Below are 21,990 nucleotides of genomic sequence, written 5' to 3'. Positions count from 1 at the left end.
TTGAAATTCTCCTCCTAAGAAAACCTCTTTTGTGAAAACCTGCAGTTGAAGAGCAGGAGAAGGCTTGATAAATCAAGCACTAATGTGAACTCAATAGCAGGTGGACTCTAGGCCTCCACAACCATTATCACAACTGTCAACGCTGTACTCTCATCAAGCTGTAAGTTATAGAAAGGAGATTGTTGTGTACAATGTATATTGCATTTAGAATGTATGGAGTTAATAAGGGCAGCAGTAGTTAAGAAAACATTAATCACAATCAATCTTTCTTGCGCAGAATACATTTTATCTGAGGTTTTTTTGTTTGTTTTATTGCCTGCCACTCCCCACCCCTTTAACCTCTAGCGGTAGTCAACCCTGAATTTGAGCAGAGACACAGGCTTAACATTGTGTTAGGGTTTAGAGGAAGTGTTATTTATTTGCAGGCAGCCTGCCCCTTTAATTGCTAGCACTGCTCTAGTGGCTTTAAAGCAGATGTATGGAATTAACAGTGGGGGTTCAGTGGAACAGTATTAACTTTCTGCCACATGCCCCTTTAACCTTTAGTGCAGCTGCAGCACTGAGCTAGCACATTTCACAGATCAGTGAACTAGTCACATGGTTAACAAATATATTATTCACCCGCAGACCCTGCTGTACCCCTTTAACTGATTGTCAATCTCACCAGTGGAATGAGTCTGGGGTGATTTGCATCTGCCAACTCTAAGAAGTCGAAGAGGGTTTCCTTGTTGTAATACATCTAAAGGATTTCTAGAGGGATTCCAGTACAGATAAATATAATACAACTTTTTCTGCAACTGGTGATAACTGGTAAGTTGAGTAAATGTAATTTTTTTTTGTGTGTATATTTAAAGGGACATGGAAGTCAAAATTAAAGTCTTATTTATTTATTAATATAGATACTGTAGAAAACGAATCCTCCCTCCTGGGTCAGCCACCTGGGTGCAGCATTGGTATCAGTAGTAGAAGCAAAAATGATGCACTCACAGGATTTTCACAAAATAGTGTCAAATTTATTGGATGACGTTTCAGATCAAAATTAGATCTTTCATCAGATCAAAAAGTGCAAAATTTACAACCACGGCACAATATATAGTGTTACACATAAGTGTTAAGAACACAAACATACCTTCCTTCCCTTTCAAAAAAGCGCCAAATGTCACAGTGGAACGCATCAATGCGTTCCAGCATTACGGTGGAACGGAAGTGGCCTCTGACGTCACTTCCGGTTTCATTGTTACCTGTTAATAACGTATATATGTTTCTTAATTTAACACTGCACCCTTGTGTATACAATTATAGGTGACATAACAAACGTGGATATAAAAATAAATCAAATATGCAACCCTTAAGCTCTTTTTTTTTTTTTTAACGGGTTACCATAGTAACCAAATAACATAAACTCCTGCTATTGCATATAGACTGAATAGTATGTACAAATTGTAATATTTCTTATTGTGGTATAACACCCTAAATTGTTAATCTTAAATAACATTAGTGTAAATAAGCCTCTCAATACAGGCTGTTGAATTACACACCCCTCAAAGAGTGCCTAGTAACACAATTAAAGAAACAGGCATGTAAATGTATTTCTTAAACTGATATTACTTCATTAATTCATGAGCAAATGCTAGCAGTGCAATAAAATCATAATAAAAACAACAAAGATGGATATTAGACTGCATATCTAAGTATGCCAGTAAAAAATGGTTCTACGTATGAATTAGAACCTCTCTCATATTAACTTCATGAGTGTGGTTTTGATCGCTCAGTCCAGCATAAACAACAAGTCATCCCACTACGGTCCTGGGTCATTCATCTGTAGTGGACCCTTAGTGTATAACTCCCAGATTCCAACCTCTGGCTACCTCTGATAAAGAGTGACAAATACTGTAATAAGAGTAGTCTCTTATTGAGGGTAGTATTCTTTGGAATGGGACTGCAGTTTTAAGTAGTCCTGTCAGCCTCTCAGTGAGAGCTTGAATGAAAGTTAGAGTCTGGAGATGCAGGGAGAGTCTTTCTGCGAAACCATCCAGACGATTAACAGCTCCATAACCAATCAGCGTTGACGAGTTTCGCTGCCTGCTTTCAAGTCCATGTCAGGAGCGATGCTACTACCCTGTCATACTTGAAAGGCTGTGTTCCTGTTCCATGGCGTAGATTCTGGTAAGATCGTTTATATTATACACATATGATAACGCCAGAACACAGGGTCACAGTGTGTCTCCTGTTATCTGTATAGAATCAAGGGTTAATATCCTCGAAAGGAGGGTTATTGAACAGGGGGGGGATTATGCATAATATTCTTTATTGTGTTTATTGCTGTGACATGTGTGAGATGGGGCTCTGTCAATGTGTGAACAGTCAGTTACCTTAGGGAGATATCAACGCGGCCTTTTTTGGCGTGTTTTTCTCTTCAGTGCAGGGGCGGTCCTGCATGGCACTCCATGTGACTGGGTGTGGCCTCGTTAACTTCCTCTTTCTTGACCGGCGGTTTCTCAGTGGTCCGGGTCATAGGTGGTGGTGAGTGCCCCGGCCTTTGGTGTATAAAGGTGCCACTTAATTCTATCTAGTCCGTAATAAAGGCGCAAGCTATGGAGGACTCTGATATGTTGGAGGGTACTCCCTCTTTATCCAAATCTAATAACTGTGTTTATTGTGAAGAGGTTCCGTTTGATCCGCCTGCACAACTATGCTCCACATGCTTTGATAAGATTGCAATATCTAAAAAGAATAAGATATTTAGTACAACTGAGCCGTCCAACTCTGAGGATTCCCATGCAGCTTCCCAGGGCACTACTAATCCTCTTGCTGGAGGGGCTCTTTGGCCGCCGAACTTCGCTGATCAGTTACAGACGGTGGTTTCTGCGGCCTTCAATGCCTTGTCACGCCCTGATAAGCGAAAGGTGAAACATAGCTATCCGTCTCAGGGGTCATCTACTCCGTTGGATATCTCTGACAGATTATCCGCTGATGAGGATGACTCCGACTCTTCGGAGGACGCTCTTTCTGGGTTGGGATCGGCAACATCTAGACCTCGGGTTGCGGAGGAGCCAGACTTTAAGTTTTAAGATGGAATGTTTGTGCTTTCTGCTGAAAAAGGTGCTTGCTACGTTAGAGGTTCCGAAACTGCCGGAGGAACCTTCGATCCCTAAATTAAATAGGGTTTACGAGGACCGGGTGGTGCCTCAGACCTTCCTGGTCCCCGTTAAGATGGCTAATATTATCAAGAACGAATGGGAGAAACTAGGCACGTCCTTTTTCCCCCTCTACTTCTTTAAAAAAAAAAAAAAAAACTGTTCCCCGTTCTGGACTCGCAGCTTGAGCTGTGGGGGGCCATCTCTAAGGTGGATGGTGCTATATCCATTCTCACTAAGCACACTACTATCTCGCTCGAAGATAGCTCTTCGTTCAAGGAGCCCATGGATAAAAATTTGGAATCCATGTTGAGAAAGATGTTTCAGCTCACGGGGTTCGTTTTTCATTCGGCTGCGGTGGCTGGAGCTGCTACCTACTGGTGTGATGCTCTGTCAGCTATGGTAGAGGTGGAGACTCTCCTCGAGTAGATACAGGAACGGATTAAGGATTTAAGGGTAGCTAATTCATTCATCTGTGTTGCAAATATACAGATTATTCGCCTGAATGCCAAGACATCAGGTTTTTCTGTTCTAGCCCATAGGGCTCTGTGGTTAAAGTTGTGGTCTGCTAACATGACTTCCAAGTCTAGATTGCTATCCATCCCATTTCAGGGGAAAGTTCTTTTTGGTCCAGGCCTAGATTCTATCATATCCACGGTCACAGGAGGCAAGGGTGCTTTCCTATTTCAGGATAAGAAGAATAAGCCTAAGGGTAGGGATGCACCGAAATGAAAATTCTGGACCGAAAATTCAGGATGCCCTTGGCCAAAAATAAAAAATGACTTTTTTCCCAAATGATTTTAAAATAGTTTTTTTTTCTATAATTGTATTAATATTAGACTTTTTAATTAATTTAATTACTCTAAAATGAAAAACTACAAGCCATTAAAATAAATGACTACACTTTTATTGAAAGTAACTCGCCAAAATTAAACCGAAAATAACTTAATAAACCAATATAAATAAAAATCTGTTAAATCTGTTTCCGTTATATAGGACTGAATGAAGAATAATATATTGTTGATTTTAAATAGTGCTCCAGAAATGGGCTGGCTCTTATGCTAACGTCCCTGCTTTTCAACAAAATATACCAAGAGAACTAAGAAAAAATTAATTGAAGTAAATTAGAAAGTTGTTTAAAATCACATGAAATAAAAATTTTGGGTTACCTATCCTTTTAAACAAATCTCTGTATAAGACTCTTCGAAGTTTGCTATTGATATTTGTTTGTTGAAAGCTCCCTCTTTTATTGACAAAGCACCTCTCTGTATAAACCTCTGCTGTTACTGACATCTCTCTGTATAAGACTCTTGTTACTAAAAACTATCTGTCTAAAATTCTCCTGTTACTGAAATCTCTCTGTATAAGACTCTTCTGTTACTGACATCTCTCTAAGACTCTTCTGTTACTGACATCTCTCTAAGACTCTTCTGTTACTGACATCTCTCTAAGACTCTTCTGTTACTGACATCTCTCTGTATAAGGTACATCTGTTACTAACAGCACTTTGTATGAGGCTCTTCTGATACTGGCTGCTCTCTGTTTAAAGCACTTATGTTACTGTCTCTGTTTAAAGCACTTGTGTAAATTACAACTCTCTGTATAAGCCTTTTCTGTGAATGACAGTTCTCTGTATAATGCACTGCTGCTTATTACAACTCTCTCTATTAATAGGGCACCTTAGTGCCTTATACAGATAGCTGTCATTCACAGTACACAGTTGTAATTCACAGAAGTGCCTTATACAGAGAGCAGCCAGTAACAGAAGACCCTTTATACAACAAAGTGGTGTCAGTAACAGATGTGCCTTATACAGAGAGATTTTAGTAACATAAGATCATTATAAAGAGAGATGTTATTCGTAATAGAAGTGCATTATTCAGAGAGCTGTCAGTCACATGAGTGCCCTATATAAAATAGAGAGCTGTAATAAGCAGCAGTGCATTATACAGAGAGCTGTCATTCACAGAAGAGCCTTATACAGAGCTGCAATTTACATTAGTGTTTTATAGAGAGAAGACAGTAACATAAGTGCTTTATACAGAGAGCTATCATTCACATATGTGAATGACAGCTCTCTGTTTAAGGCACATATTTAAATGATAGTTTAACATTTGCTAAATACCTTTGCTCTTAACAAAACATAACAAATAGTGGATCCTTAAAAGCAGCATTAGTAATATTCTGCAATTTCAGTTCCCATGTCAGCTGACTAAAATTATGTCAGGAAGGTTTCCACGTATGTTATTATCCTTCCAATGGGACTTTGATTGAGGACTACAAAGTATTGCTGTTTTGTTGCCACGGGGTTAACTGCTGCTGCTGCTTAGTGTGGAGGAAGAGGGTTAACCTGCTGTTAGTGTGGAGGAAGAGTTGCTCCGGTTCAGCTTCCTTAGAGACAACAGAGGTTTGATTTAAAGCTTTATAGTGCGTGGAGGTAGAGGGAGGTTGCTACGTTTTAGGCTGCTTTAAATCAAACATCCGTTGTCTCTAACAGAGCTGAACTTAAACCGGAGCAACTCTTCCTCCACACTAAGGTCAGCAATAAATCAACAAAATACCGGAGCCTTTCAGGAAGTGCACCCACTGCAGATTCTTCAGAAAGAACCAATCTAGATAGGGAGGGAGAAGGCTGTGCTGTTCGTGCGTGAGTGGCATTGTGGTAAATGTAGTTTACTAACCTAATGGCCTAGAAAGCCTCTAGCTGCAACGGTCTAAATTTAGGTGTGGGTGGATGCGGTTAGTGGCGGCCAGCAAGTGTGGCACAAATATAGCATGCATTTTTTGGATAGGCCCATTTTCGAAATTTCGGTGCATCCCTACCTAAGGGGTCTACTTTTCGTCCCTTTCGTTCAGAAAAGTCCCAGCGCCAGCAACAGAAACCGAGCAGTCCAAGGGATCTTGGAAGCCAGCTCAATCTTGGAACAAAGCCAAGCAGAGCAAGAAGCCCGCCAATACAAAATCGGCATGAAGGGGCGGCCCCAGATCTGTCTCTGGATTGCGTAGGGGGCAGACTATCTCTTTTCGCGGAGGCTTGGATAAGAGACGTTCCGGACCCTTGGGTTCTGGAGGTGATCGCCCAGGCTTACAGGATAGGCTTCAAGACTCATCCGCCCAGGGGCAGATTCCTCCTGTCAAACCTATCATCAAGACTAGAGAAGAGAGACGCCTTTCTAGAGTGCGTGAGGGATCTTTCCTTTCTCAGAGTAATTGTTCCAGTCTCTCAAGCAGAAAGAGGTCTGGGGTATTATTCAAACCTTTTCATGGTCCCAAAGAAGGAGGGCACGTTTCGCCCAATTCTAGACCTAAAGTCCCTAAACAAATTTCTGTCTGTCCCATCGTTTAAGATGGGGATGATCAGGTCTATTCTTCCCCTAGTTCAAGAGGGACAGTTCATGACTACAATAGATTTGAAGGATGCTTACCTTCACGTGCCAATCCACAAGGATCACTTTAGGTTCCTGAGATTTGCATTTCTAGACCAACGCTTCCAGTTTGTGGCCCTTCCGTTCGGCCCTTCGACTGCCCCAAGAGTCTTTACAAAGGTTCTTTATCTTATCTGGACGACGTCCTGGTACAGGCTCCGTCCTGCAGTCTCGCAGAGGACCATTCGAGGGCTCTTCTCCTTTGATCTTATGGATGGAAGATAAATGTAAGAAAAGGTTCCCTGGTTCCCAGCAACAGAGTGAAATTCCTGGGTATGATAATAGACTCCATATCCATGAAGATATTCCTGATAGATCAGAGACGTTGCAAGATGGCGTCCAGCTGTCTGCCATAAGGAGGTCTGAAGGGCAAATCTGTGGCCAGGTGCATGTTGAGACAATGGAACGGCGATCACTCAGATCTATCCCAACAGTTCTCTCTGGACAACCAAACGAGGGAATTCCTCTCTTGGTGGATCTGTCCGGGACAATTGTCCAAGGGGACATCCTTCTTGAGACCATCCTGGGAGATTGTGACAACGGACCTAAGTCTGTCAGGATGGGGAGCTGTTTGGGGTGCTAGAAAGGCACAGGGCAGGTGGTCTCAAGAAGAGTCACTTCTCCCTATCAATATTCTTGAACTTTGAGCGATTTTCAACTCTGAGGACTTTGCCCCTCCTGGGGTCGTCCCGATTAATCAGATTCCAGTCAGACAACATTACCTTGGTAGCTTACATCAACCATCAGGGGGGAATGAGAAGCTCCCTAGCCATGAGGGAAGTATCTCGGATCCTGGAATGGGTGGAGACCCACAGCTGTTCGCTATCAGCGATCCACATTCCAAGTGTGGACAACTGGGAAGCGGATTTTCTCAGCAGACAATTGTTTCATCCGGGGGAATGGTCTCTCCATCCCGAGGTGTTTGCAGAGATCTGCATCAGATGGGGGACGCCAGAGAGAGATCTCATGGCGTCCAGACTCAACTTCAAGCTACCCAGATACGGGTCGCGGTCCAGGGATTCCCAGGCAGAGCTGATAGATGCCTTAGAGGTGCCTTGGGAGTTCAACCCAGTCTACATATTTCCACCGTTGCCACTTCTACCTCGAGTAGTGGCCCGCATCAAGCAGGAGCAAGCTTCGGCTTTTCTTAATGCTCCTTCGTGGCCGCAGAGGACGTGGTTTGCGGATCTGATGGGGATATCATAGTCTCCTCCATGGAGGTTACCTTCCCACAGAGATCTGCTGGTTCAGGATCGCTTTCCACATCAAAATTTAGATTCTCTGAGGCTGACTGGGTGGAGATTGAACGATTAGTCTTAGCCAAGATAAGTTTTTCTGAGAGAGTGATTGATACTCTCATTCAACCCAGGAAACCAGTCACTTGTCGCATCTATCATAAGGTGTGGAGGACCTACTTGTCCTGGTTTGAGGAACGTGGATTTCCCTGGCATAAGGTTAGGGTATCCAGGATCCTGTCCTTCCTCCAGGATGGGTTGGAGAAGAGACTTTCCGCCAGTTTCTTAAAGGGACAGATTTCGGCCTTGTCTGTACTGTTACACAAGATGCTTGCAGAGCTTCCTGATATTCAGTCCTTTGTTCAGGCTTTGTCTAGGATCAGGACTGTCTTTAGAAATTCCGCTCCTCCTTGGAGCTTAAACTTCGTACTTTAGGATTTTGCAGAGGGCTCTGTTTGAGCCTATGCATTTGCTTGACATTAAACTTCTTTTCTGGAAGGTTCTATTTCTACTGGCTATTGCATCGGCTCGCAGAGTCTCTTGAGTTGGCGGCCTTGCAATGTGAGCCTCCTTACATGATTTTTCACGCCGATAAAGCTGTTATACGCACTGGGTTGGGATTTCTTCCCAAGGTTGTGTCAAATCGTAAAATCAATCAGGAAATAGTAGTTCCTTCCTTGTGTCTCAACCCTTCTTCATAATTTGGATGTAGTTCGAGCCTTGAAGTTCTATCTTCAGGCCACGAAAGAATTCAGGCAGACTTTGTCTTTATTTGTTGTGTATTTGGGGAAGCGCAAGGGGCAAAGGGCCTCTTCCACTTCTCTATCTTTTTGGTTGAGGAGCATTATCCACTTGGCCTATGAGACAGCGGGATATAAGCCTCCTCAGAGGATTATGGCTCACTCGACTAGGGCTGTGGCCTCTTCCTGGGCCTTTAAGAATGAGGCCTGTCAGGGTGCCAGGAATCAGACTGAGACGATAAGTGCAAAAATAATCACACCTTTATTAATAGCAAAAAATAATAAAAAGTCCACAAGTCAAATAACAAGCCAGGAGTCAATACCAGAGCTGGTAGTCAGACGAGCCGAGTCAGGAGCCAAAGCGAATAGTCAGACCAGCCGGAATCAGTAACAAGGAAAACAGCAGAGTCCGGAACCAGGAAGCACGTCAGACAGCCAGGTAATACACAGGAACTCTCACAAACAGGTCTGAGACAACGCAAAGGCAAAGCATACTGAATAGAGGCCCTTTAAATAAAAAGTGATGACATCACAATTCTGAGACTGCATCCTGTCTCACACGGATGATGCACACCAGTCTGGCCATAAAAGGAAGTACAGGTAATGAGCAGCATCCCCCATCATAATGCACCATAGTCGGGAAGAGAGGTGAGTAAAATGGCTGCCAGCAGCACATGGCAAACAAAATGGGGAAAACCCCTGTCAACCCCTCCATGGAGCAGATTTGTAAGGCGGCTACTTGGTCCTCTTTACATACTTTTGCTAAATTTTTACAAATTTGATGTCTTTGCTTCGGCGGAAGCAGCTTTTGGGAGAAAGATTTTACAGGCTGTGGTGCCCTCAGATTAGGGTCCGCCTCCTTTTTGCCCTCCCCATTTTTTTTTTTTTTTTTTCATTTTTTTTTTTTTTTCATTCAGTGTCCTCTAGAGCTTGGGTATTTGTTTCCCACAAGTAATGAATAAAGCAGTGGACTCTCCTCCCATTAAGATGGAAAACATAAATTATGCTTACCTGATAATTTCATTTCCATCTGTGGGAGGAGAGTCCATGGCTCCCGCCCGTTTCTAAGGTGGGCATACCTAAATTTATTGTTATTCTTCTGGCACCATTTATACCCTGATATTTATCCTACTGTTCCTTGATCCCTTGGCAGAATGACTGGGGGATGAGAGGAGTGGGGGAGGTATTTAGGCCTTTGGCTAGGGTGTCTTTGCCTCCTTCTGGTGGCCAGGTTCTGTATTTCCCAAAAGGAATGAATGAAGCCGTGGACTCTCCTCCCACAGATAGAAATACAATTATCAGGTAAGCATAATTTTAGTTTTTTGAATCCTTACTATTAGGGATGCACCGAAATTTCGGCCGCAGAAAGTTTCGGCCGAAAATGGCATTTTTGGCTATTTCGGTTTTCGTTTTTTTTGCCTGTTATTTTCGGTAAAATTGTGTAGCATGTTTCAAATTTGATGCTAGCCTAGAGCTGCTGTTTAAGTTTATTACTTGACTTACTGTTCTGCATATAATGAGTTTTCTAGGACTATACTTTATTTGGATATATGGTAAAAAAAAAACCCTGTTAAATAGGATTCTGTTACATAAAACTAAATGAAGAATAATACAGTATATTGATATTTATAATTGTTTTAAGTAGGGATGCACCAAAATTTTGGTCGCAGAAACATTTTGACTGAAAATGGCATTATTTTTTGCCTGTTTTTATTTTTTTCTTGGTAAAATTATTGTGTAGCATATTATTGTTTTAAGATATTTTTGTCCAATTTAAGTGTGTTACTTTCAGTAAAAGTGTGGGCTTTTTTATTGGCTCTAATTATGCAAAAAAAAAAAAACTAAAAAAAAAAATAATTTGAAAAAATACATTTTCGGTATCAGTTTCGGTTTTCGCTCAAGTGCATCCTGGATTTTCGGTTTCGGTCCAGAATTTTCATTTCGGTGCATCACTACTTACTATATTTCACCCTAATGTACCTTTTAAATCTCAATCCTATGCCGCCGTTCCTCCGCCTGGATATAAAAAAGAAAAAGGTATGTAGTGATGACGAATATTTGTCTTTGTCATTTCCATTGGTCCCCCACTGGCGTCCCAAGCGACTCCTTTTACGCCCACAATTGATAATGCGCATGCATGTCTCATGGAATTCTCAGTCTCGCTCTAAGTGCGTTCATGGGACCCACATGCTCATTATCTTCAGGGCCGCAATTTGCTGATTGCTTATCCAGTAATTTTTTACGCATGCGCAATATACTGTTTATTCATGCACAATATACAGAACGCTGAACATGAACGCACAAGGATGTGCACATAAGAGTGGGTCGGACCGATCTTACGTGTAAGGGAGATGAAGCAGGAAAGGAGCAGGTGGGAGGAGAAAGTATACAAAAGGGTACACTTTTTTCAAATAAAATTTTACACAAACCTAAAAAGAATATATTAAGGTTAACGACTGTAATACTGAATTAAAGATTAATGAATGTAATTAATAATAAAGGCCAAAATTTCCTTTCACTTTAAACAACTTTCCAATTTTCTTCTATAAAGGTAAGACGAGTCCACGGATTCATCCTTTACTTGTGGGATATTATCCTTCCTAACAGGAAGTGGCAAAGAGCACCACAGCAGAGCTGTCTATATAGCTCCTCCCTTAGCTCCACCCCCCAGTCATTCTCTTTGCCTACTCTAAGTACTAGGAAGGGTAAAGTGAAAGAGGTGATAAAATATTCAATCTGGCTTATGTGTTTCCACCATTTCCTCTCCTTCCTCGTTTGATTGCCAGAATAAAACAGTAGAGAGCTTCAGTGATTTTGATAGCACCTGCGTGGCCACGCAGGACTTGGTATGCAGACCTGGTAGACATGTCATCTCTTCCACCATGGACACTGCCACTGAGACAGGACCTTCTGATTCAAGGTCCATTCCAGCATCCAAATCTAGTTTCTCTGCGACTGACTGCTTGGAGATTGAACGCTTGATCTTATCCAAGCAGGGGTTCTCTGAGTCGGTCATAGATACCTTGATTCAGGCTCGAAAGCCTGTCACCAGGATATCATAAGATATGGCGTAAATATCTTTATTGGTGCGAATCCAAAGGCTACTCATGGAGTAAGATCAGGATTCCTAGGATTTTGTCCTTTCTCCAAGAAGGATTGGAGAAGGGGCTATCAGCTAGTTCCTTAAAGGGACAGATATCTGCTTTATCAATTCTACTCAAACGTCTGGCAGATGTTCCAGACATTCAGTCATTCTTTCAGGCTTTAGTTAGAATCAAGCCTGTGTTTAAACCTGTTGCTCCGCCATGGAGTTTGAATTTAGTTCTTAAAGTTCTTCAAGGGGTTCAGTTTGAACCTATGCATTCCATAGATATTAAGCTTCTATCTTGGAAAGTTCTGTTTTTAGTTGCTATCTCTTTGGCTCAAAGAGTTTCTGAACTATCTGCATTGCAATGCGACTCGCCTTATCTTGTTTTCCATGCTGATAAGGTGGTTCTGCGTACCAAACCTGGATTCCTTCCTAAGGTTGTTACTAATAAGAATATTAATCAGGAAATTGTTGTTCCTTCTCTGTGTCCTAATCCTTCTAAGAAGGAACGTCTGTTACACAACTTGGACGGGGTTCGTGCTTTGAAGTTTTACTTGCAAGCGACCAAAGATTTCCGTCAAACATTTTCTTTGTTTGTTGTCTATTCTGGAAAACGTAGAGGTAAAAAATCTACGGCTACGTCTCTTGCCTTTTGGCTAAAAAGCATCATCCGTTTGGCATACGAGACTGCTGGACAGCAGCCTCCTGAAAGAATTACAGCTCACTCTACTAGAGCGGTGGCTTCCACATGGGCTTTTAAAAATGATGCTTCTGTATAGATTTGTAAGGCTGCGACTTGGTCTTCGCTTCATACCTTTTCCAAATTTGATACCTTTGCTTCTTCTGGGGCTGTTTTTGGGAGAAAAGTTCTTCAAGCAGTGGTGCCTTCTGTTTAACCATCTGTCTTGTCCCTCCCATTCATCTGAGTCCTGTAGCTTTGGTATTGTATCCCACAAGTAAAGGATGAATCCGTGGACTTGTCTTACCTTTATAGAAGAAAAGTAAATTTATGCTTACCTGATAAATTGATTTCTTCTATGGTAAGACGAGTCCACGACCCGCCCTGTCATTTTAAGACAGATTATATTTTTTTATTATAAACTTCAGTCACCTCTGCACCTTGTAGTTTCTCCTTTTTCTTCCTGTACCTTCGGTCGCATGACTGGGGGTGGAGCTAAGGGAGGAGCTATATAGACAGCTCTGCTGTGGTGCTCTTTGCCGCTTCCTGTTAGGAAGGATAATATCCCACAAGTAAAGGATGAATCCGTAGACTCGTCTTACCATAGAAGAAATCAATTTATCAGGTAAGCATAAATTTACTTTTTCAAATTTCCTTCATTCTCTTGTTTTTTGCTGAAGGAACAGCATTGCACTACTGGCAGCTAGCTGAGCACATCTAGTTAGCCAATCACAAGAGACAAATTTGTCCAGGCACCATCAGCAACTAGTTCCCACTAGTGTATGATATGTGCGTATTCTTTTTCAACAAGGGATACTAAGAGAATTAAGCACATTTGAAAATGGTGAATTAATAAGTATCTTAAAATGACATGCTCTGACTCATGCAAGTTTAATTTTTTACTTTCCTATCACTTTAAGTGGATGATTGAATTGATGATCGGGATAAAAAAATGTAATACCAAAAAGTGCAAAAAATGCATTTAGGATGCAAAAGCCAATTAGACGGATGCTTTACTCTTTTTATTTTTTAAATAAAAATACGGTATTGATAATAGCGTGGCATTAATGTTTCATTAGTTTTTCCATATGTGTGTGTGTGTTGTGTGTTTTTGTTTTTTTAGTCACTAACCCATACAAATCTTTTTATAAATGCTAACAGTAGTCGCATTAATGACGCTAACAGTAGTCGCATTAATGACGCTAACAGTAAACAAAAAAGGAATATAACGAGTTAATGTTTCAGATGAATTACTGTTTGATAAACAATATACTGGCTTAGCAGGTAAGTCATATAGAATGCTTGTAGAAGAGTTTTTGGCAGCATGTACTTTAAACAATTTTCCAGTTTGCTTCTATTAAATTTACTTTTGTTCTCTTGGCATCCTTTAAGAGTAAAGCTAGGTAGGCTGATAGGAGCTCAGGAGTCTGCACATATCTTTAGCTGTCTATGGTAGCAGTGTTTGCTTTTAGAAATTTTATACATAGCTACAATGTGGCAAACACTACTGCCAGACATGCACGCTCCTGAGCTCTCCTATGATTACTCTTTAATAAAGGATATAAAAAGAACTAAGCAAAATTGATAACAGAAGTAAATTGGAAAGTTGTTTAAAATGTAATGCTCTATTTAGTCCCTTAAACTAGTTATCTTGAATATTTTGCAGCTCTGGAGACTATCCACAGAAGGATATGACTAAACTAGAAACTTTTTAAATGAGATCCTGAAATGTATACACGGTTAAAAGAATACAACTCACAAATAAAGATATTGTAACCTTCAAAGGTGATAGAGTTTATATAATAAAAACAATCCGATTTTTTAAAGAGACATGAAACCCACTTTTTTTTTTTTTTTTTCGTGATTCAGACAGACCTCTGTTGTCTAATTTTGTTTTGTTTCCTTGGTATTTTTTTGTTGAAAAGGATACATAAGATGGCTCAGAAGCTGCTGATTATTGGCTGCTCATATATGCCTCGTGTAATTGGCTCACACAATGTGTAAAGCTAGTTCAGACATCCTCAAATGTTGGGAAATGTAGTTTTGGAACTACATTTCCCAAGATGCTCAGCCAGCTGATATGCTGGCTGAGCATCATGGGAAATGTAGGTCCAAAACCTCTGGAGGGCCAAGTTTGAGGATGTCTGATAGATAACACTGCTGCTCCTTCAACAAAGGATACCAAGAAAATGTAGCAAATTAGATAATATAAGTAAAATGGAATGTTGTTTAGAATTGTATTCTCTGTCTGAATCATAAAAGAATTGTTTTGGCTTTCATTTCCCTTTTAAAGGGAGATTCTAAAGCATATAGTTGTTATAGAATATTATTTTTGCATTTACTAACCCATAACATGACGTGCCCTAACAATTTAAAGAATGTAATTCTTGCTTTAGAATGTCCCTTAAAGTGAAGCTAATTTTATAGAAAATGTATTACTTTTTTAACAAATGTTCTTAGTCTTTTACTTTTGAGGTGTGTCACTGTCTACCAATAGAGCAGTTGGATTCCTGCATATCAGTCAGTCAGCAATCAGCCCTTTTTTCCAGATTTTGAGGCTTCCTTTTTAGCCTCAACATCATAATAAACAACTTTAAATAGTGCTCTTTTTCATATACTTGATATAAATATCTAATGTTTTCTGCTCCTTTAAACTACACTGGAAGGAAACATGGGTTTGCTCAATTAGCCTTTTGGTTCATATCTACTTTCAAAATCTCCGATTCTGTGGTTTTTATTACTTGAGAACAAGGCAATGCTTCAAAGAAAATAACTTTTTTTTTTTTTTTTTTTTTTTTTTTCCCTTTTGTCAGATCATCTTTTAATACGAGCTATGATGATCCACGGCTTTAAGAGCACCAACCAAGACTTCAATTTTGGGCCATGGAAGGTTACGGCTATCAAGACTCACATTATGAAATCTGCAGATGTAGAGAAAATGGCAGAAGAGATGCATATGCCCTGTCTACCAGAGATGATGTTTGGAGACAATGTCTTAAGAATCCAGCACTCCATGGGCTTTGGTATTGAGTTCAATGCTAAAGATGCCCTTGCAAGGGTGAACACGAGTCAGGGAGCTGTAAAAGTGGCCTGTGCTGAAGAGTGGCAAGAGAGCAGGTCAGATAGTGAGCATAGTAAGGAGGTGATAAAACCATATGACTGGACTTACACAACTGATTACAAGGGAACATTGCTTGGAGGTAACACGATATTTAGTGTTGTCCCAACAACGGAGAGGATTAACACTGAAAAACTGAAGGCCAGAGAGCAAATAACGTTTTTTGAGGAGGTCTTACTGTTTGAAGATGAGCTCCATGACCATGGAGTGTCAAGCTTAAGCGTCAAAATCCGTGTTATGCCTTCCGGCTTCTTCCTCCTCCTCAGATTCTTTCTTAGGGTGGATGGTGTACTTATCCGTATGAATGATACTCGTCTCTATCACGAATCTGACAAAAGATTCATGTTAAGAGAATATACCTCCAGAGAGAGTAAAATCTCCAATCTGAGCCACGTACCTGCACCTCTTTTCACAGAGCCTAATGAGATCTCGCAGTACTTGCCAGTCACACAGACCATTTTTGAGAAGTTGGAATTTCCAGAACAGTCAGGGGCAGAAATAATGGCATGTCAAAATCAAACGGGTGATCCAGTGCCGTAACAGACTCCACATGTGTTCTGACAAATGTGCCTGCAAGAGATAAGTAGCTGATCACGTTGCAGCCATCTTGCTAGCAATGGAAGGGAAATCTGTTCTCATTTATTCAGTCTAAAAAATTTTGATTTGTGCCACAGACTTTTCATGGGTATTATTAAATGGATTTTACAAGTAGTTGTCTCAACAAATGAACTTCAGAATACGATGATTATCTGCAAACACTTCTAAAATATCACTGTTTCAACAATAGTTTACAATAGAGTTTTCTCCCTTCCTTGCATGCACAGTATTTTATGGGTTTAAGACTGTACATCTGTAAAATAAAATACTATAGAAAGAACAAATTCTTCCCAAGTAGAAATCTACAAGGCATAGTTAATATCCTGATTGATAACATTCACAAACTGAGATTTTTTTTAAGTAGCTGAAAGGAAAAAGAAAAAACTGCTATCACTTGTCTGACGCACTTTTCCTGTATTGAAGGTGACCTCTATGAAGATGCAAGGTCATAAAGCATTGCAAATCTCAGTGACGTCACCAAATGGTTACTTAGAATGTGCATCCCCCTTGTGCCTTGGGACTGTTGGGTCTCATGGTAATGAATATAACAAAGGGTATCGGGTGGTGGAACATCTTTAATAAAAAAACAAAACAAAAAAAACATGTTAAACAATGCTTTTTCTGTCAGTTTGACCATCTTTTATATGTTACACAAGGTATTAAGGTGACACTAAACCCAAAATGTTTCTGTCGTGATTCATGTAGAGAATACAATTTTTAACAATATTCCAATTTACTTCTATTATCGAATTTGCTTCATTCTTTAGATATCCGTTGTTGAAAATAAAGCAATGCACATGGGTGAGCCAATCACACGAAGCATCTATGTGCAGCCACCAATCAGCAGCTACTGATGCTATCTAGATATGCTTTTCAGCAAAGGATGTCAAGAGAGTGAAGCAAATTAGAAAGTTTAAAATGATATGCTCTTTCTGAATCATTAAATAAAAATTAAATAAAAAAGTTTCCTGTCCCTTTAACATGTTAACACTGTTTTTATAAAAGTATCTGCTGCTTTTAGTGACACTAAAGACTTAAATGAACATGAAACCCATTGTTTTTTTCTTTCTTTCACAATTTAGAAAGAGCATGCAATTTTAAACAACTTTCTAATTTAAATCTATTATCTAACTTGGTTCATTCTTTTGGTATTCTTGTCTGTAAAGCATATATAGATAAACTCAGCAGCTGCTGTTTGGTGGCTGCACATAGATGCCTCGTGTGATTGTCTCACCCATGTGCATTGCTATTTCTTCAACAAAGGATATCTAAAGAATGAAGCAAATTAGATAATATAAGTAAATTGGAATTTTGTTTAAAATTGTATTGTCTATCTGAATCAGGAAATCATTTTTTTGGGGTTTAATGTCCCTTTAACTTGCTATAGAATAAAATGGTTTCCAAGTATAAACATCTTAAAAAACAAATTAACATTTCATATTACCATCTCCAGGTGTTAACCATCCCTATAAAGGGACATTTGTTTTTATAAGCAATATAAAATCTCTTTCTCTTGCGTGTTCTCTCTCTTGCGTGTTCTCTCTCCTTATAGAGCCATTAAATACTAGACAGAATGATTCTTTCAAAGAAAAGATTAGTCTGAGAATAACATGTAGATGTATTTTTTTAAAGTTTCATTAGTTGTTTAAATAGTGACAAAATAAGTGTAAAGTTTTAATGTCTTTAAAACAATGAGAGCTGCCATGTTGTAACTTGGGTTACTTTCTCTGCTGCAGCCAATTACAGACAGTTATAAATAAGTCACTAGAGTGTGCAGCCAATGGCTGTGTGAAATATAACAGTGTTCTGTACTTCTATTTATAACAGGAACAGAAAAGCTCACAATTTCAGAATGGAATTGCAGGAAAAGGGGACAAAATAAATAATGAAAGTGTATTGTAGTTGTTTTTTTGTTTTTTTTATTAAATAAATGTATACAAATGATCATTTTATATTACCATTTCAAAAAGTGTTTATATAGCTGTTTAAGTTTGTGTGTGTAAATATATATACGTATCTTATATATGTCATCTGATTTATATAGCAATTTTAGTTTTTTTTTGTTTCAGTGACTCTCGCATCACTTTTTTTTTTTTTTAAAGCAGACTTTTAAAAGAACTTTTATTTGGGGAAAAAAAATTATATGGCAAAATATCACCCTATGAAATAAAAAAAACACTGACATTTTCTATGGCAGACAGAGTAATTTTTCCTAACATTTTCCAACACTTATTTAGCATCAGTTCACCTTTCCAAAATACTAAGATTTCATACCTAGATGTGTATTATACTTTTTGGAGATGAAATGAGTCAAATAGCGGACCGTGGGAATATTTAGTAATTGTGTCACTAATGCATAACAAATGCAGAAATAATGCACATATCTAGTTTTGAGACATTATTTAAAAGAAAGGAATTCCCTCTCTCGCATGAGGAATCTTATACCCCTCTAATAAAATCACAGTGTGGATAGTTGCTCTGTAATAGCTCTTCTCGCCTACTGTTAGATATTACATGATTTATAGTGGGGCAGATGTTCACCAGTCTTGATAGTGCAGGGCACAACAAATCCAGGAGCCAGGGAGCTACTGGCTCCTAGAAAAAAAAATATGTATGTGTGTGTATATATGTATATATATATGTGTGTGTGTATATATATATATATATATATATATATATCTGCAAACAAGTGAGAAAGAAAGCGCACAAAGGCACCTACATAGTGCAAATCAATTTAATCAAGCTATAAAACACATACGTTTTAAAACAATTCCCCCGTAGGGTGTCTACTCACAAGAGTCAACCTCAAACTTATGAGGTATGTACGAGCATGTAAATATAAGTGTGGCTCAGAACGCTTGTTTTCTGTACTAGATCCAAGAAGCAAGAACGGTAAATCGGACCGCCGGGTAACGCTGTTGTCCAAAGATATCCTGGCTGAATTTTCCTGGTATCTTTAAATCACTGGCGTCCCCCTTTACAAAAGGCTTTTCTCCTGTTAAGTGTAGTCAGTCCACGGGTCATCATTACTTATAAGATATTAACTCCTCCCCAACAGGAAGTGCAAGAGGATCACCCAAACAGAGCTGCTATATAGCTCCTCCCCTCTACGTCACACCCAGTCATTCTCTTGCACCCAACTAATAGATAGGATGTGTGAGAGGACAGTGGAGCTTAAACTTAGTTCTTAACGTTTTACAGGGTGTTCCGTTTGAACCCCTTCACTCCATTGATATCAAGCTGTTATCTTGGAAAGTTCTGTTTTTAATGGCTATTTCCTCGGCTCGTAGAGTCTCTGAATTATCAGCCTTACATTGTGATTCTCCGTATCTGATTTTTCATTCAGATAAGGTAGTTCTGCGTACTAAACCTGGGTTCTTACCTAAGGTAGTCACTAACAAGAATATCAATCAAGAGATTGTTGTTCCATCATTGTGTCCTAACCCTTCCTCAAAGAAGGAACGACTTCTGCACAATCTAGATGTAGTCCGTGCCCTGAAATTTTATTTACAGGCAACTAAAGATTTTCAACAAACTTCTTCCCTGTTTGTCGTTTATTCTGGACAGAGGAGAGGTCAAAAAGCATCTGCTACCTCTCTATCCTTTTGGCTTCGTAGCATAATACGTTTAGCCTATGAGACTGCTGGACAGCAACCTCCTGAAAGGATTACAGCTCATTCTACTAGAGCTGTGGCTTCCACTTGGGCCTTTAAGAACGAGGCCTCTGTTGAACAGATTTGCAAGGCTGCAACTTGGTCTTCTCTTCATACTTTTTACAAATTTGACACTTTTGCTTCTTCGGAGGCTGTATTTGGGAGAAAGGTTCTTCAGGCAGTGGTTCCTTCCGTATAGAGATCCTGCCTGTCCCTCCCGTCATCCGTGTACTTAGCTTTGGTATTGGTATCCCATAAGTAATGATGACCCGTGGACTGACTACACTTAACAGGAGAAAACATAATTTATGCTTACCTGATAAATTCCTTTCTCCTGTAGTGTAGTCAGTCCACGGCCCGCCCTGTTTTTTAAGGCAGGTCTAAATGTTTTAATTATACTCCAGTCACCACTGCACCCTATAGTTTCTCCTTTCTCGTTTGGTTCCTGGTTGAATGACTGGGTGTGACGTAGAGGGGAGGAGCTATATAGCAGCTCTGCTTGGGTGATCCTCTTGCACTTCCTGTTGGGGAGGAGTTAATATCCCATAAGTAATGATGACCCGTGGACTGACTACACTACAGGAGAAAGGAATTTATCAGGTAAGCATAAATTATGTTTTTTCCCCCTTTACAAAGTTTCTCAAACAATTGGTCCTTCAATCGAGCTAACAGCTCATGAGACAAATACCAGGGTGCAAAAATTTGTGATTTAAATCCAGAAAGTGCAATCGCTGGACTGTGTCTCATGTCTGTCATGAGGTAAGTGGCAATTTGGTTGAGGCAGCAAAAATTTGGTCTCGGACAGCAAAACTTCTTGCATTGTGCATTGCTCACGTCACCTTTGCCTGTTTCCGCTTTCTGTTGCAATTCTGCCTCATACTGTTCCCACTGCTAGACTCCAAAAATACCATCATGAATAAAAGGTTCTGGGCAGGGCTATGGACCAGCAAGTTGAGCAAGAGGGACCGTGTGTTCCACAGGAACACTGTTGTATCTAGTGAATTGTGCTGTTCCCCATATAGCTTGGACAGAAATTCTTATAGAACACAATGTTCTCCTTGGTAAGCACAATGTTATCTATATGTCACACATGAACTAGCAATGTCTGGCTGTAAAAATGAATAAGATAAGAGGCGACCTGCAAGTACTTAGAAACATGCAGAGATGTAGAGGTTATAACGTATATTAATATAACAATGTTGGTTATGCAAAGCTGGGGGATGGGTAGTAAAGGCTTTATCTTTTTAAACAATTAAAAAAAAAATCAAGTAGACTGTCCCTTTTAGCTAAACGTTTTTGCACTGAAATTAATGCAAAGATTTTTTTCTAATATACTTTTCTTTTAAGCAACTTTATCAGGTACTAATGCTTAAATATTTACATGCACATAATCAACCACTGATACAGTACTGTCCCAAAGGCCATATGTACATATATTTATCAGTCCTTTTCTTATGCTTGTCGCATGTCACAGAACCAGAACTATGAATATATGAATGCAACTGGTAATGTGTACCATAGCAGATCTACTTAGGAGCCATTTTTTTTTCTTAAGGTATATTAGAAAAATATGTTTAAGATAATACAAATAGGAAAGGCTAATAAAAAGTTGTAACTATGAGAGATTTCAACTACCCCAAAATAAACTGGGCCAATTAAACTAGCAATACAGCTAAAAAAGATTTTTAAATATGTAAGGCCCATATACAAAGTTGGCGGAAGCTCTGTTTATTCCAAGGAAATTGTTTGTGACGAGGTCACAATTAAAAGCTGGGGGAAATGAGATTTAATCTCCAGCAATGTAAATGTTTTTTTTTTCTCACTGTAAGAGCAATAAAATTGTGGAAGTCATTGCTTAAAGGGATAGTTTAGTCAAAATTAAACTTTCATGATTCAGATAGAGCATGCAGTTTTAATCTACTTTCTATTTTTTTTTTTTTCTTCAAAAGCTTTATTGGTGTACAATGAGAGTTACATGAAAAAAGTAGTCACTTAAAGGCAGAAGAGCCAAGGGCCCAATAATACAGATATACAGATCAGGATATTGCTATAAAATAGGCATAATAAATCAATGTACCAATAATATAATTCTTTCTAACAAACAACAACACGGCTTTAGAGTGTCACCGAGGGCTAATAATCCCTGGTCTAACTAGAATCATAATTAGGGGTGTAGGGAGGGGAAAAGGGAAGGGGAGAGGGGTTTTGCATGTGGGGGAAATTAAGGCATGGTCACCTATTGCAATGGTTAGGTTAGTCTGTAGACAGAAAGTTGGGCTTCCAGACCATGTCATAATTATGTCTCCAATCTGCCAAGT

The 21,990-nt window shown here is 39.5% G+C and overlaps 1 protein-coding gene across 3 annotated transcripts in view; it reads left to right on the top strand.

Moving 5' to 3' along the window:
- TIPRL (TOR signaling pathway regulator) overlaps positions 1–17,971 on the top strand; it is a 30,073-nt gene extending 12,102 nt beyond the window's left edge. For 2 of the 3 annotated variants that reach the window (XM_053699547.1, XM_053699549.1), the window contains exons 2-3: positions 628–810; positions 15,118–17,971. In XM_053699547.1, coding sequence (XP_053555522.1) covers positions 15,138–15,962 — 825 coding nt within the window. In that variant the 5' untranslated portion in view covers positions 628–810; positions 15,118–15,137 and the 3' untranslated portion in view covers positions 15,963–17,971. The remainder of the gene's footprint in view (positions 1–627; positions 811–15,117) is intronic. The other variant, XM_053699550.1, reaches the window with a different exon arrangement.
- The last annotated feature ends 4,019 nt before the right edge of the window (positions 17,972–21,990 follow it).

The sequence above is a fragment of the Bombina bombina genome, chromosome 1, assembly GCF_027579735.1.
Source record: "Bombina bombina isolate aBomBom1 chromosome 1, aBomBom1.pri, whole genome shotgun sequence".
Lineage (NCBI taxonomy): Eukaryota > Metazoa > Chordata > Amphibia > Anura > Bombinatoridae > Bombina > Bombina bombina.
The sequence above is the reverse complement of the archived record's forward strand: the minus strand, read 5'-3'. Positions and strand labels throughout refer to the sequence as shown.